Source organism: Anopheles gambiae, chromosome 3 (assembly GCF_943734735.2).
Source record: "Anopheles gambiae chromosome 3, idAnoGambNW_F1_1, whole genome shotgun sequence".
Taxonomy (NCBI): domain Eukaryota; kingdom Metazoa; phylum Arthropoda; class Insecta; order Diptera; family Culicidae; genus Anopheles; species Anopheles gambiae.
This window is the reverse complement of record NC_064602.1, coordinates 63,349,366-63,366,694: the sequence shown is the minus strand read 5'-3', so window position 1 is coordinate 63,366,694 and position 17,329 is coordinate 63,349,366. Positions and strand designations below refer to the sequence as shown.

Here is a 17,329-nt window from a genome sequence, read left to right as displayed (position 1 = left end):
TGTGTGTGTGTGAGAGAGAGCTGTGTGTCAACTGCACCAATATCTACGGGAAACAGAACTCATCGAACTCATTGACAACTAACGCATCATTGCATTAATTCATCTCGTATCGTTCATTAGTTCGTTGCGTTAATGTTTGAACGTTTTAACTTTCACCTGCGTGTTTTGCGGGTTGCGAGCCTGGAGTTAGATGCGTTGGGAATGGTGAGCGTTGTGGGCGGAGGAAACAGCTCATGCCATTCCGATACACCTACTCCAGCGGCCTTCCCTAAGCTCACAATCAATGTTTTGTTGTACGCTGCCGTCCAGCAGACCTCGAGCACTCATTCATTCAGTCGCTAATGCGCCCGGTTGTCCTTTCGTTGCAGATGCACCTCACTGAACGTGATCCGTGATCCATATGTGGCCGGCAGTGGCGGTCGTAGTAACGTTGTCAGCATGATACCGGACATTTCGCCCACTCCGATACGCCCTGCTCTGCCCCCGCTGGCCCATCTGCAAGACATGCACGGTGCACGGGATTCTCGCTCGCTACCGAACAGCAACCGGTTAGGATCGCGGTCAGTCAGCCAGGACTCCGTGTACACCATCCTCATCCGACTGCCACCGGAGGGTGGATCGGGTGACGAGCGGGCACCCTCGATCAAGATGATACAGGACGACGTACCGATGTCGATGACGGTACCACCGAGACGTCCGCTACCGTCGCGCGATTCCGATTACATTTTACCGGTAGCGACGCGGCGCCAATCAACCGCAACCACTGACTTCCGGTTACCGCTCTCGGCAAAGATCATCTCCAAACCGCTGTCGAAGCAGCAGCAGCAACTGCACCAGGCAAACCTTGCCCAAACCGCCCGCCAGGTGAAGAAGAAGAAAAAGTCCCAGGAGAAGCGCCAGGAAACGAAGGCCGCCAAAACGCTGTCGGCCATCCTGCTGAGCTTCATCATCACCTGGACGCCGTACAACATCCTGGTGCTGCTGAAGCCACTTACCGCGTGCACCAAGTGTATACCGCAGGAGCTGTGGGACTTTTTCTACGCACTTTGCTACATCAACTCGACCATCAACCCAGTCTGCTACGCCCTCTGCAACGCTTCGTTCCGGCGGACGTACGTGCGCATTCTTACCTGCAAGTGGCACACGCGTAACCGGGAAGCGATGACGCGGGGTGTCTATAACTGAACGGTGCCAAGCGGTTAGTTTTTACCAACCAAAAATCATCACCAATCAATTTTGAAGATAGATTTATTCCATTAGTGCAGGGTCATGTTTTGGTTGGGTGTCCTGGGATGATTGCGTTGAGATGTTTAGTCCGTGTCGAAATGGCCAAAAACAATGATGAGCTCTTTGATGTTTATTCTGGGGTGGTCCCGTGGTACAGTCGTCAACTTGCTCGACTTAACAACATGCCCGTCGTGGGCTCAAGCCTAAAAAATACAGTACCCCCGTAGCATGGACTATGTGACTATTCGGCTGCGTCGTCCTGAACAAGTCTCGAAATTTTGTATAGGCCGGCATGTCCGCGAGGGACGTTACATCAAATAGAAGTGCTTTACATACTATTTTTTGTAAGATTTTTTTTCCTTAGAAAACTCCATGGTACCGATGATCGATTCTCAATAAGTTGAATACGAAAACAACTATTGCAATTAACTTGAGTAAAATGTTAAATTCTTGCACATGATTTCTATTGCACAAACAAACAAAAAATATGTTTCTAGTGACTAATCGTACATTGAACCGTAATGAAAGTATGAAAGGAATTTAGTACGTAATATGTGGTATCTACTTTTGATTTCTGCTCAAAAACTGGACTCAGCGACCATAAGAAAACAAACTTTTTCTTCATTCCATCCTTACCCCAGACCGGATATCAATCGACTTCCGATGCCTCCGTTTTCTTGACAGTGCGAGCCTGCCGGGCGTCTCCGTTTGACCTTCGGTGACAGTTAAGCCCCGGCCATCAGTCAGCTTCAGGCGCCTTTTTCCGACGGACACACGGTTGGTGTAGATTTCTAATAAGCGAGACTACGCGAAACGGAAGTCAAACCGTTTGCTGTTGCTGCTGTTGCTGCTGTGTCCCCAAGGAGCGTCAAGCTTCAACCGGATACGAAATCTCTTCCATGGCTTTGCTGTTGCTGAGCCAATTTAATTCTCACTTGCTCCGGTTTCTAGCCTGTGTTTTCCTAAATAATTCCCATTTCCCACACCTCAAGCCCTGCCCGCCCCGGTGCTACTGCGATTCTTTTTCCCAAAATCTTGTGCGTTTTGCGTGCCGTTCCGGTCGGTGCCTTTGTGTTTGTGGCTGTTGCGTGTTTAATTAAGATTAATGAGTGTATTTGCTTTACTGTTCTCGGCATACAAGTTGACTGTTTCTCTTACTGTTAATATGAACAAAACAGAAGAAAAACGTGGTAAAGGGATAAGCCGAGCCAAGGTGGGCAGTGTCTGTGGTAAAAGAGGATGTTGGGCGAGAAGCTAAGCTCCTCTTTGCATCCTTCCATGTACGCTGCTACGGCGACGGAAGATTCCATTGGGGAATAGGAAAAGTTCACTACAGACCGAGCAATTTTCGCTAGAACGAGACGCTTGTTCACTATGTCTCACTTAAGACTAGAGCGTAAGGTAAAAATTCTACCGACAAACCATCTTAGCAGTTCCTGTGTCAGCGTATGAGTGCACACGCACTGCAGGATTGGGAAAGCTCATAAGCATAAAGCGAGAGATTTGGGAATGTTTCTCCGATGTTAATTACATTAAATCTCAATGTACATCTCTGAATACTTGAGTAATCGCACACAGATAAAGTTTTCCTGGTAATGTCAATGTTGGCACACGCAGGTTGGAAAGTCGTAACACATACACACGCATCACGTGGTGACGATTATTTAAAAAGGGACACCCCATGGGGAAATTGTTTTAGCGCTCTGTACAATGATTGTGTTCTAATTTAGAACATTTGCTGTAATTCAACACAAACATATTTGTGAAATTTTTGTGTAATAGTTGATCGTTTGCGTTGAGTGCTCGTTTGTTTTGGGTCCCTTTAAGTGATAGGATAGACTTCAGGGTACACTATTTATTCACGGTTCAGCAGATTTCTTACAGATTTTGGTATAATATCGAATAATATCGAATCGAACTTACATTGAAGAGATACTAAAGAGGCAAACATTTTTAAAATATTAAACTGTAATTACAAACATTTTTAGTATCAAAGGGAATTCTTTGCGCATAGGTCGTGCTGCTGGCTTTGGCCGCATAAAAAAGGCAGTTTTTACTGAAAACAATTATGAAAATCTTGCAAAATTGGTAACACAATACTTCAAAAAGCATCGCATGAGATAGTTGATAGCGTCTTTTTTAAATTGTTAGAACTGTGTTGAGCTAGGAAGTTGTGGTGTGACGTATTGTGAAGCTCTTCAGGACATTCCAGGACACCGATAAAACAAAATACAAAAACTCTTAGTTAAGCTATAGCACATTGAACGATGACAAAGCAAAAAACAAAATCAAACTCTGTAACAGTTAAGCTTGATGAGTAATAATGGTTAAAACGGTAAACAAACATCGATATCATCTTGAAGAAAAGCATCCTAAATGGCGATTGTATGTTTAACGGCCTAAATAAAGTTAGTAACGACACAACATTTACATACACTTTCGTGAGCATGGAATGCCACAACATCCAATGCACCAAACAAACAGTTTACCATTACTTCTCACAAGCACAAACGGTGCACAATCACAGGACGGCGTTGCGTTATAATCCTCCTGTTACGTTACGGTGTTAGATAGGTGTTTGAATCAACTGAGTGTGTGTGTGAGAGAGAAAGAGCGAGAGAGAGAGAGAAAGAGCGAGAGAGAGAGAGAAAGAGCGGGAAAGATAGAGAGAAATAGAGAAAGCGAGAGTGCGTTGAATTGATAAGCGAAGTACGTTAACGAAGTGGTTAATTTTTAATCAGTTAATCGTGCGCGCAACGTGTTCAGTTGAGTTTAAACACTCTCTATATACATCTTTGGACAGCAAAAATACACTATTGTAGCAAGGTAGAAACCAGGAACTTTATCGTATGTAAATCACTAGCACTTACGCAACGCGTAGAATGAACTGTACTAGCGAGAATTTAAGATAAAAACATACCAAAACACACACAGTAGATCAGATAGGAAGGTGACGAAAACCAAACCGTTCAACACAGCGACAAACAATGTAATTAGCCACAAACATGTAAAACGGTAGCGATAGTAGTGTGCAAATAGTAGAACCATTTCATCGTCAAAAATAGTACCAATCTCATAACATTCATTAGCGCACTAGGTGCGGACATAGACATTGCTAATTTAGTCGCAAAAAACCTAGTGCGTAGACAAACAAATATCGATGGTCGGTAGTACCGGTAACGCTGCAAATATAGCCACTGCAAAACGGTGACCACACACACAATTGAAACATTGCTCACGGATTAGGGAAAAGAGGGATGCGTCGGAATGCCGTCGTCATCGTCATCATTGTCGAACGCGCTCGAACAAAAGGAACCCTCGAACGGTCCGAGTCGTTGGTGAAGGTAGCACTCTGTAAGAGATTGCAAGAAAGCTGATGTTTTTGACTTACGGTCACTGCTACCAGACAGATCAGAGAGGCCTGAAGTCGAGCGCGTTCAAGGATTAGAAGATAGTAATTGATATGTGAAAAAAGAAACCAAACAAAACGAACCAAATGTTGACTTTAAGCAAATGGAATTAATGTGTAGAATTTTTTGTACAGAAAATTGTGACCTATCCGCGAAATGTTTTACCTTTATTAGATTTATCGTACAGCTAAATTTTCTGTTGCCTTTTTCCGTGGTGGAGATTTTCATACTGCCTGTAAGCATTGTGTGCAATGTTTCATGCGATTTGTTGATTAACATTGTACACAAGATTGCAAGATTCACATAAAAATAGTATTAACGCTTCATAACGCTTCGTAACGCTTTCCGTTTCTTTTCGGCCTCATTTCATATTCCACACAGTATACCACACAATCATTACCGCAAGTAAAAGAAGATATTGAACGATTCAGTACTGGGAAAAGCTAATATAAAAACTGTAACGACAAGAACACACAGGCGATAACAATGTAGGGAAGGCATAATTTCGCACAGAGTACGAAAACGTTATATATTATTCAGCAGACAATAAATAAATTTAATGTAAGTCAACTAACTTTGTAATGTAGCACAAATGATGGGAGAAGTTGAACGACGTTCTATTTCGAAATGTGTAATGAACATTGGTTAATCGTGAGGAGGTTATATTTCGTCGGGCACTGTAATGAATACCGAAAGGACACAAAGCTGTACAACAACATTAACATTTGCAAATTAGTTCATACATACAATCATAATCAGAATGTATGCTAGTGGGTGTGTGAGAGACACAGAGAGATAGAGAAAGAAAGAGAAAGGAAAACAAAAGGTAAATAATGAACGAAACTACAAAAAACCCCGTATGATAAAAACACTAGCGTCAAAATACATAATAGAAGAGAACGAAACAAACAGCAGCACAACAGAGCAAATCAAGCGCAATGGAGACGCTACAATGCAGCACCCTAGATAAACTAAAACAGTGAGATCAAACAAATATCGTTTATAAATACTATACCACTTGTACTAAACACCGTTTGGGATTGTTCTTTTTACAGAGCACATATATACACGAGCGAAACGCTAGCACGGTGGATGAGAGGAAGGTTGTTTGGTGGGTAAAACGATCGCAGAACGCAACACGATCACATAGAAATCAACACCAGATCGTACCGCAAGTTAGGCTAGAGACTGTGTTGATGCATTTCAAGAAGCGGAGCTTACTCTAGGCACGTAGTCCGTAAGTGTGTACGTAAGTGTGTATGTACGCGTATTTATATTATACATGTATATGTGTGTGTGCGTGTATTTTGTCGGTGTATTAGCGTAAAGAAATAACAATATCCTCCCTGATGAAGCAAAGTCACAGTGAGAGAACAAAATGTCTCATTTAGGACATTTTAAGGGGAGCTGAAATTCTACAACAAACTTACCTAAAGGAGTGAAGGTTTTAGTGTATTTAACAGATTTAGCTAACGATCGTGTAGCGCATGGATATGGAAGTGAGATTTGATGGTTTTCCATTATCAGAAATTTGCTGCTGGACCAAGCAACCAACTTAACGAATAAGTTATTTTGTGTTTTTCCTGTTTTGCCAGTACCGGCATTTTTTTCTACGAACAGAGAGAGAACGGTGTTAATGAAACATAATCATCTAAAATGAGAAAAAAAAATCATTTCATCCCTCGAATCGCTTTCACACTAATTCGCGTCTTTTTGAAGGAACAAGCAGAAAAGAACGCGATAAAAGTACATAAAAAATACACAAGTCAGAAATTTCATCAGCACTTACATTCAAAGCCTCAATGCAAGAAATGAATTATGGTATGGTTTTATTAGAATATCTATAATGTGTTTTAATTAAACCTCTTCCTTTAGTGTATATTAAAAACACTAATGTGTAAAATTATTAACGACCAAAATGGACTAGTTTCATGATATAGAATATTTTTTATAGTAATTGTATAATAATAACAGAACGCAATATTATTTCGAACGTTTTTTTGTAGCTTTTGATTGCTTTCGTGTGCAATGGGACAGTTTTTTGCGCGTTACTCGTGTTATCCTCGCGGCGTACGTTATTGTTGCACCATTGTCGAACTGATTTCTATCTGTAATTGTAAAAAAAGAAGAAGGAATTCTTGGTAGCAGTGTGGGACTAGGAAACTGGTGAAATTTGAGTCCGTATATGGCAAACAAATCAAACTTAGACTGTAAGAGCAAGCAAACAGGTATAAACAGGTGACAGGTTAGCAGATAACGGAGACAAACAGCAAAAGCAAGACAAACAGCAGTTAGGTACGGATGGTTTGTTGTTATTTTATTTTGTTAAATTAAACTACAAACAAAACAGGAACCATATACTATTTTACACAGTCATATTTCATGAGCCAAAAGGAAAACAATTTTAGTTGAAACAAGGAGGGCGAGATGGTATGTGAAAGTCGTATTATATACAAACGAAAAACAAAAAAAAAAATATTTTCGTTATTGTCTTAAGTGTGTACAAGAGCCACTTAGTTTTTGATTAATATTGGGCCTAAACGTAGTGAAATCAGTTTTTTGTAGTGAATTCGTTGTGACAACGCGCAAAAAAACACGCTGCATGTGTTAGGTATTGTTTAAGAAAGTTTTCCGTTTTGAAATGTTTACTTAAAGCATAAGAAATAATTTGTTCTGAATAGTAAAGTACGTTTTAACAAGTACAGTAAGCTAAACAAGAATAACTTACAAACGATAATGATGCATCCAATAAACACGGACACATACAAAAAAACGGATACATTTATAATTTTGTCCTGCAACAGTTAAGAAGGATATAACATGTTGATTATTATATATAAGTTGATGTGATGTACTTTAAACAAAAGATTACCATGTTAAACAGCATTTGATAATGATAAAAAGTTGACTTTTTTTCTCGCACAAAAGCAATCAGTGAAGATTATATAGCTAAACAAAAGAAACGAAACAAAACAGAAAAAAAACAATGAACAAGGTGTTACAGATATTTAAGATCTATCCAAACGCGCATGTTTTCGTATTTCGATATTCGTATATCTTTATTGAACGCAACTGTTTCATATTTGTACCGTGCGTTAATGGTATAGTTAATGGTAATAGCTACTGTATTTGAGACTCCTTTGGATGGGAAGGAGGTGATTATAGCAGGGATATATTCTTACAATTAATGATAGAATGCTTGAGAGCAAAATTTGCAATCCAATAGGTTTCAAAAGACGTCGTATTTTCCTGCCAGCTTTTTAATACATCGCTTGTCTCGGTCTTTCGCTCTCCCTCTCTCTATCTTACAGCTTTTATTTATCTCTTTATCCTCAAAGTGTTCTGTGTTTTTCTTCAAATTATCACACAATTTCATAAAAATGCTCATCCTGCCCCTTACCGTGTACTTTCTGTATAATGAAACGTTTGCACTTGCTCGATATTCAACTTTCATTTCCTTTCGAATTTAAACACACGACTATTGACGGCTTAAATCCTTCTCTAGGGCCAAGCGTTCCAATCAAAGAAAACAAAAAGCAAACAAAAGCAAAAGAACGAGAAAATCAAGTTTTGAATCTGTTTCTGGTCGAAAGATTTGTTAAGAGTACAAAGAAAAACGTCTTGCATCACACATTTCCAACAAATGAACAGGGCTATTAAAAGCAAAGGAAAAAACTACACCCAAAAGGACAGCCTAAGCAGAACAACGTGAAATAAAACAAATGGTCATCAACAAGTAGGACAAAGAACCGCAGGAAATAAAAGTATGCAGATAGTTACTAATCGTATTATCTAAGTGAATGTCACAATAGAATCAAATTGTAAAGAAATCCCCACATTACATTACGCTCATTCATAAACGCACCCGTTTCAATCTTCGTTTTTCTTCCAGTACCTTTTGGAACTGGCTTAATTGGAACTCCATTTTCAATATGGTCAGATTGGTGAGGAATTGGAGAACAATATTTGTAGAAACGGAAACAATCCAGGCAATAAACACCTGTACCCGAAACCACACATTCCTACGATCACACTACAAAAGAGGAAAACAAAACCGCCGAATAAACTGTATCAACCTTTTCCCACGATTTCCTACGTAGAAACTGCACACGTGGTAACGAAGCACTGTGCTATGCAATAGAGAACGCGTGTACTTTTTTTTGTAATAAACTGATAAGAACTAACTAACAATCTGAAAGATCGCCATTAGCAGTGACAGAAAAATGTGAAAAGATTTGAAACTTGGGAATGAAAATAGATGAGTGAGACAAAAGAGTTGCAAAAGCAGTCAGCAACATATACAACTAGACGAAAATGAATGATAACAGCTAAGACGAAAAGACAAATGAGTAAGAATGGAATTGCAAAAACGCAAAGCATAAAAAAACAAGAATCACGAATGAATGCAAAATGTTCTGAAGATTTAATTACACATGCATGAAAAAATAGCTATGGGAAAACAAGATTGAGATAAAACAATTGGTAAAGCAGCAAACTAAAGAAAATGAAAAGTACTGGAAAAGAGAGAATTGCAGATAAAAAAACACGAAAGAAAAATAACACACACACGCACGTAAAAATGGGATTATTTAATAATGCTCTAGAGAATCCGAAGTGAAACTCATTCAACAACCCTAGATTAACAAGGTGTTTATTTTATAAAAGTATTATACGGGTATGCCAAAAAGTATATTTAATACAAAGTAAATAAATATAAATGAATTATTAAGTAAATGAAACAACTAAGGAAAGCTAAGGACAACAGTAGAATGTTCTAGTTGTAAAAGGAAGCAATGGGCTGCATTGGTAAAGAGGAAAAGGAATGCAATGCAAAAGGCAAAGGGAATATAACCACAATACAGCAAAAATGCATCAAAAGCATTGCTAAGGATGAGCGCTTGATGTAGATTATCGTACAGGAGGAAGGGCAAACTGAAGCAGAAAAAGCACTCAAACACAAACCACAAACTCATTTTGTCAGTCAACAAACTTAGACCACACTATGCAAATAGATTGATAAAGCAAGGATAACAAACAAAACACTATAACGAAAGATGCTGGATACAGACAACAAAGCTCCATACAATTATATATACACACACACACACACACACACAGACGTATAAAACAACAATGCAAAAGAAAAGGATGATGCCATAGCGATCGCACCAAAAAGGGTAGAGGAAACAAGTGAATGCAAATGAGGGTAAAAGAACACACAAAAAAGTGGAAACTATATTAAAGAAAACAGAAACTGAAAACTTAATAAATGTATGTTTAATAAAAAACCAAATGTCTAGTAGTGGTGAGACTTTTTCCTGTACTGGTTCATCTTCATCCGCATGCTGGTCAGGTGCCCGATGCTGAGGTCCGACCCGCGGCGTCGTTGATCGTGCAGCTGTTGCTGATGATGAGGATCGAACTCATCGTCCTCCAATTCCGATGCTGATCTGCGACCGTTGCTATCTGGCGGTGCGGATCGTTCCACGCCCGAGTCGTCGCCATCTTGTTCGGCTGTGTGCACGCCATCTGCCGATCGGTCATCTTCGCCCTCCTCAGGGATTGTACTAGCATCGTTTTCCGTCGCATCCAGACTCCCTTTATCGAAGGTAGTTTTTTGGGACCGATTCGCTAGAAACTGAAAAGCCACATATTATTATTTTACAACAGATGGAGATAAAGGTTTGCAGAGATTACCTGTTGTCTTCGGGTTTCAGCTGTCGCTAGTTTTTCCTCCAAATCTTCAATGCTCGGCGTCGTGCTGGACTGTTCCTCGAGACGCTTCAGACGCCGCGGTGGATGCTTTTTGATAAGACTATCCGGATGCTCTGAATCGCCGAGGGGAATTTCAAACGCTTCTGGTCGTGCTGTGGAAAAATGTTAGATTATGATAGATAGTAACAGTGGCGAATCTAACGCTAGGCGGACTAGGCGGTCGTCTGGGGCCCCGCCGACTTAGGCGTTGGCTGGCGATTGTCAATTATTTATGGAAAACCTAGACGTTGCACACATGTTGTTCCACTGATAGGATTAAGTTTTAGGTTTGTAAATGAAACTATGAAGTAGGTCAACCCTTTTCTTATCGACACAATTTTGTTGTCATTGCCTTTGTTAGTTGATCCAAGGACTTTCTCCAGCTGGCTCTTTACTAGTGAACAAAATCCCAAAATAAAGAAATATATAATTGGGGCCGGTCTGGTGGTACAGTCGTCAACTCGAATGACTTAACAACACGCCCGTCATGGGTTCAAGCCCCGATTAGACCGTGCCCCCATACGTAGGATTGACTATCCTGCTATAGTAACAAAAAAGTCACTGAAAGCCAAGCCCACTTCACTAGTGGGTACAGGCAGGCCTTGACCGGCAGCGTTTGTTGTGCCACAAGAAGAAGAAGATAAATGGCTGCAAATGGTATATAAGAAAAAATATTTCAAATCATTTATGTTATTTCAGATCGTGTCTACAAGCTGGATATGTTCACAAATTTATCGTACTAGGAAATGATGTTGGCTAAAATAAACTTTATACATTAGATAATGTAATCCAAAAAGGACAAGGGAGCAAAATATAATACTAATATTCCCACTTCGTGTTAGGCTCAATCAATCAATAGCTCAAATCTTTAGCTAACAGGATATTGAAACGAAATGAGTACGATTCCATGGTAATGAAAGGACATTTGATCATTTATAGATGCTTTTGTTACCGTTTGATAAGGAAGAGAACAGCTGCAACTGCACATCATCACAGAGTCATAGGTTTTGCCTGAATATTGTTACATGGTGAAATTTAACTCTAGCCAAGCAACAACTATCTTTTTATAAATATCTTTCCGAGGCAAATATTGCACTAGACAATTTGCAAACCAGTTTGCGCTAAACGCATGAGGGTGTAAACCGATCTTAAGACCTTTAAAGTACGAGGAGTGGAAATAATACAAAGGCAAGGCTTGTTATCCTATTGACTATCCTGCTATGGGGGGAAATCAATTAGTCACTGAAAGCCAAACCCACAAGAGGTAAAGGTAGGCCTTGACCGACAACGGTTGTTGAGCCAAAGAAGAAGAAGAAGATCAACATTACGACATTCCAGAACGACAGATATATTCTCGAATTCTACATTCACGTTTTTTACCACTTCTATGATGTTTCTGAAACGCATTCGTTGGAGGCATTAGTCCGTACTCGCGCTATAATGGTAGCAAACGTAGCTGAATGAACTAAATTGATTTTCAACTATTAAATGTGGACCTGCGGAAGATCTAACGGTAGGCGGACTAGGCGGTTGCCTGGGGCTCCCGCCGATTTAGGTGACTCGTAGATCGCTTCAGTTCCATTTGTAGGCGCCTCAACTCTTACCGCCTAGGGCCCCAGATTCCCTTAATCCGCCAGTGCAACTGACACAGCACGTTGGCATCAGAGATTTTTAGAAATGCTAGAATTACATTCTGTTCAGAATCAGAATCAACACAGCACAATAATAATATCGTAATTTTACTTTTCTCTATTTATATATTAGATTTAGATTAGCATATAGACGAAAATATCGTTATGATTTAAATGTTGACGTTAAATGTTGACGTTAACACATTTATACATACAATATTTTCGCATGCTGGTGCAAACAATTGGACCGGTATATAAAATGATAAACCAAGCATAGCCATTTTTATTATATAGCGATCTATTATTTAATACAATTATGTAGTACTAATACAGTCTACCGACTAATGCTTATGATTGATTTCCAATATTTTTTTAATTTTAGCACCATATCGTCCCAATTTAGGAAATTACGGAACCATTTCAGTAGCAAGGAGAGACTGCTAGATTTTTAGTGGACTTAATAAATATTGTTACGACGGCGAACGGATCTGTGGGCCACGCGAAGGATGCGGCCTTGTAAATCAAACCCGCTCGGGTAACAGCGATCTTCTCAACCGTTCAACACCAATAATAAACCTTCCCGCTAGTTGCTCTCTCAAGTAATTTGAGGAGCCTATGCCGCAGAAGGGGGTGAAGAGGGATGAGAGATTTCTTTCTTGATCCGAATATGCAAATATCATCAAAGATGTTTAAAGCTATTGGCCTAAATTTTTGCAAAAAGATAGCTAAAGAATGTCCTGAACGATGTGTGAAGACAATGTTCCGATAAGTGATCAAAATCAGAAATGTAATGAAAATATAAGGTATCCGACATAAGGTGGCCGTCTCTGGTCGCTGTAGATACTGAGCATCTGATCAGAGGCGGATTTATTTATCTCGGGGCCCTAAGCGGGGGATCGAAATGAAACCCTTAGTTTCCTTAAAAGTCCCCAAAAAGTATCAATATCAACAAAAAATACACTGGGGCCCTTTCCGTTGTAAGTTCGTAGGCTGAAATTTCAGCCTGTCAGCTGTTTGCATTGTATACCAGTTTTCGAGCAGCTATCTATGTGAGTATAATATACAGGTGGGCTTATCCCAAGGTGTATGAATTTAGAAGGCTGATTTTTATCGCTTCTGCTTCCGAATGAAGATTGTAAGAGTGTTTTGAATATTCGTCAAGCCTCCAGAAAGCTCGTTTGAGAAAAAGTTTTCACCCGTTCTGCCAAAAAGTGATGTTCAAAATTGGTTATGAAAAAATGCTATGAGACCACCTGGACTACATACACTTTGATTCCAGATTCTACCACCTGATCTTTTTAATGCACCTTGGGATAAATTTAAACAACACCGTGTTTTCGAGCAGGTATTCGAATCTAATTCTAGCTTTGAGGCAAAAATTTTCTAGACTGAAAATTGCAGGCTAGTTTTTGTATGGATTGTTTACATGATTTCAGCCTCCAACTATCAAACTCCATACAAAAAACTAACTAGAATCGTGAAGACCCCCACTGTTTGCTTTTTTATGAATATCGTTTGCTATTCGCAAATACATAATCCTGAATTCGTTAGGGCTTAATTTTCTTCTGTACTTTTATATGGTAGTAATTACAGTGGAACACGGGTACAAATCCCATAGTACAGTCATCAACTCGAACGACCTAATTACGTGCTCGCCATGGGTTCAAACCTAGAATAGACCCGTCCCCCCGTAGCAAGGATTTTGACTATCCGGCTGCGTGATAATGAATTAAGTCTCGAAAGCCTATGTATACGCCAGCATGTCCGCGTAGGAAGTTAGGCCAAATAGAAGAAGAAGAAGAAGTACAGTGGGAACCCACAAGGAGTACTTTTGAGTACTCATAACTGTACTTTTCTATTTGTAACGAAGATTTTGCAAATCATTTGTTTGCTCACTCATGTATATGAGATGTAAAAACTACTGCACAAAGTGTGTGTGATTTTTGTTTCACAGATATATAAGCATTGCCTGAGATCCAAGTGTCCGACAATGATTATCCTGTACTTGCGTATTTGTAGAATTTTCGTTCTTGCAATCAAGACCAAAGCAATCGAAGAAGCTTAAAAAAAAATAAACATCCCAGGAGCTTCTGCTTTATTGCCATGAGAGGTTTTATTGCTGATATGGAAGAGTGCAAAAATATGTCTAGGTTTGTCTAGGCCGTCAAACATTATTTCCAAAGTTTGTTACAACTTTTAATTGCTATAAACGTTACCAACACATTCTACACACTCACTTGTAAGAATGTACTACTTTGAGAAAGATTTAGTTTTCCGTTCATGTGTGCACATTAATAAGAAATAAATCATTCGTTTATAAATGCGAACTAACATGTGGAGGTTTACGTTGGGGTTCCCTTTAGACCCCCACCCCCCTTTCCCCCCTCCCGATCGCTCCGACTTATAGGAAAATCTGCCTCTGCATCTGACCGTATAAAAAAAATATCTTGTGTGTCAAAACGTTGCATTCAAATTCGAGACTCGCCACGAAAGTCGAATGAAGATTTTTAAAAACAAAATGCACGGACCAGTTTGAGATTGAGTTCAATAGATTTCTCAATCAATCTATTGCTTTCCATCATCAATACGATAGGACAGTTAAAAAATAAGTCCGAAATAAAAAAAAACTAAGCATATCTATCTTATTACACATTTCAACTCGTTTTTATCACATTCATTTTTAAATGAAGAGCTTGCGATATCCAACAAAAGCTGTAATCGGGAGTGTTTCCTCATCTTTTTCTTTGCTAATCGTACGCAACAAGGTCGCTGTTTTCACAATTTTACACCTCACAATGCACAATTGATGCAACTCCAATTTTCACTTACGATAGACAAGCTTAGAGATGGTTGAAACCCCTTCGCCCGTTACCGGCACAGCTGCATTTGATGGTCCACATCCCATTGTGTGTATCCTTTCAGTGAGCGTAACCGTTTATCGTTTCATTATTCTACCGTGTGTATTCCTGTCTGCCCCAGTCAGTCGCACACTCACTCACGTGCTACTAATGCAACATCGCACGAAAGCGCGTCAAGCGCGATTACCACTAACAATTTTTCTTCGTGGGTCCTATCCACGTGCCAGTCACCGTTATACTGGACGTGGCAAGGATTCGATCATTGGTTAGAAGTCCATCGAAAACTGTACATCGTTTGTGGTGTTGGGGTCGGTTGGGGTCGTGTGGTTCGTACGTTAATCCGCATGGCATGGAAAGCCGAATACGGTGGAGCTCCAAACCGTTCTGAGCGGCTACGTTTCACGGGTGTGTAACCATGTAATTATCGGGCAATCGAAATCTACACCTTTCACCTTCCATTCCATTCCTACACACTACAGCGGTGGTCCTAGTCCTCAAAGCCCTCTAGGACGCTTTTAGTTTGGGAATAGTTTGGGGGATGTGGGATGTGGGTTTGCCACTGTGCGGATTGTATTGTTTGATTTGATTTGTGACCAGTGGTGCTCGTTTGACTCTCGTTGGTGCAAACTCGTGAAGGTTTACGGGTGACGATTGTTTTTTCCTTCTTCCTTCTGATTTTAGTGGTTAATTCACGCGAGTTTCAGAAAAGAAATTCGAGGGAACCAAATTTGCCAACAGTACAAAAAGTGTTATTATTCAACATCAAGCAGCTAGCTGTACCGGTCGCTTGTACTGGTGAAGGTTGTTTTCTACGTAATTGCTTGTGACAAGAAAGGTTAACTTTTGTGCGCTTGTATTACTATTTGTAAGCTTTCTTTTGGTGTAATAGAAGGAAAGACTATCACTTCAAGATTCAAACGGTTTGAAACACAAACTGGCCGTTTTATTGTATAATTGATTGCTTTGTCTGATAATTATTTATATATTCTTTTAAACACGGTACAATTGTCCTGCTACACAAATTTACAACTGCTTTGTATTTACCTCTTCCATTTCTTATTATTCTGGTGGAATTAAAGGTCACAGGATTATTAAAATTCTATCACACGAAGGGCAAATGTGACAGAGTTCAGGGTTGGAAGGTTATTGCCGGGACCCGTTTTTCGTTTTTTTTTCTCGTTCTAATCGAAACCTGTTGAGCAATTGAACTGAAGGGAAGGAAAGGGAACGAACCAGCACACCGGACCGTTTATTGATTTGATACTTTTAACCTTCAGTTTGCGGATACCGATAAGGGAAAAGATTTAAGCGCTGTGATAGCCAATGCAGGTTAGCGTTTCACTTCGTTTAGTTTGAGATTAAGCATACAGGAGTCTTCTGTGAATGGAAGGATAAAAAATACAACGAAAGTTATTTTTAACGGTGTTTTAACGTATTTAAAAGAATAAATTAAATAATTTTAAATAATTAATGTGCATTTTCAATCAATGAGCCTTTTAAGAGATCTTTTGCAGCAGGTTTTTATTTTATTAGAAATGTATCATAAATATTGTTAATGTTTCAAAAAGTTTACATAAAGCCACATATCAATGGATTAAAGCCTGTTTTAGTCCAATAACAACAACAAAGTTTGTCGGAAAAATCGATAAGATAGCGATTACCCGTAGAGTGACACATGCACGTTTATTATCCACCATCCATCCACTTCCTACAGTCACGTGCAAGTGTCACAGAACTGTACTCATCTGAAATTGCTGTATTGCTTAAAGCGTGCATTAGATTTATCATTCAATAGAGTAAAAAGAGAGCGAACATGAGAAAGAGAGAGAGAGATTGAGAGAACGAAAGGAAGGAAGGAAATAAAAACTATATCGTGTGAGTCCATTGACACGACAATTTCCTTTCCTTCCTGTGTTACATGTGTTATGTTTGGGCCCAGTTGCATCATTATTGCAGCACGTGGAAATGGAATCGATTTAGCGTACGTTCGGTGGAGGCGCACCACTGACGCGTTGTTGTCCCATTCGTGATTAATACGTACGCAGATACGAATCCGTACGGCCGTTGGGTGTGAGCCATCATCATTTCCCCGCATGTAAGCTGACGGACCTTGTGTGGGTCGTTGTGTTTTGGGGGAAAACAATTTTACCGGCAACATGTTGACAGGTTTGTGCCACTAAATTGAGCCTGGGCTGCGATAAAAGGAATAGCTCAAAGGAATGTATGGCATTGTAGTTAGCACATGCATTATACATGATCAGAAGAAAACATGGGTGACGAATTATTATGTTTTCGAACGTATAGAACACATTTGTATCATAAAAGCGGGAGATTTTTCATTTAAACATGTCTTTTTCTTTTTAGTTTATAATCTACAGTACGATGAGTTCATTAAAAGTAACGAGCATGATTGAAGAACCGAACCTAATCATTGCCCACTGTTTGCACA

At 39.7% G+C, this 17,329-nt stretch overlaps 2 protein-coding genes across 7 annotated transcripts in view; one reads left to right on the top strand and one right to left on the bottom strand.

The window, feature by feature from the left end:
* LOC1275250 (muscarinic acetylcholine receptor DM1) overlaps positions 1-9,939 on the top strand; it is an 80,358-nt gene extending 70,419 nt beyond the window's left edge. For all 6 annotated transcript variants that reach the window (XM_061661096.1, XM_061661095.1, XM_061661094.1 and 3 more), the window contains exon 6: positions 369-9,939. In XM_061661096.1, the coding sequence (XP_061517080.1) occupies positions 369-1,185 (817 nt within the window). In that variant the 3' untranslated portion in view covers positions 1,186-9,939. The remainder of the gene's footprint in view (positions 1-368) is intronic.
* On the bottom strand, positions 6,654-14,938 carry LOC133393926 (uncharacterized). Its single transcript, XM_061661102.1, has 4 exons — positions 14,852-14,938; positions 10,335-10,504; positions 9,962-10,275; positions 6,654-6,745 (listed from the first exon to the last, which is right to left on the bottom strand). Exons 1-4 carry the CDS (start codon positions 14,925-14,927, stop codon positions 6,742-6,744), a joined length of 564 nt encoding a protein of 187 aa, XP_061517086.1. The 5' UTR covers positions 14,928-14,938; the 3' UTR covers positions 6,654-6,741.
* Positions 14,939-17,329: the final 2,391 nt, after the last annotated feature.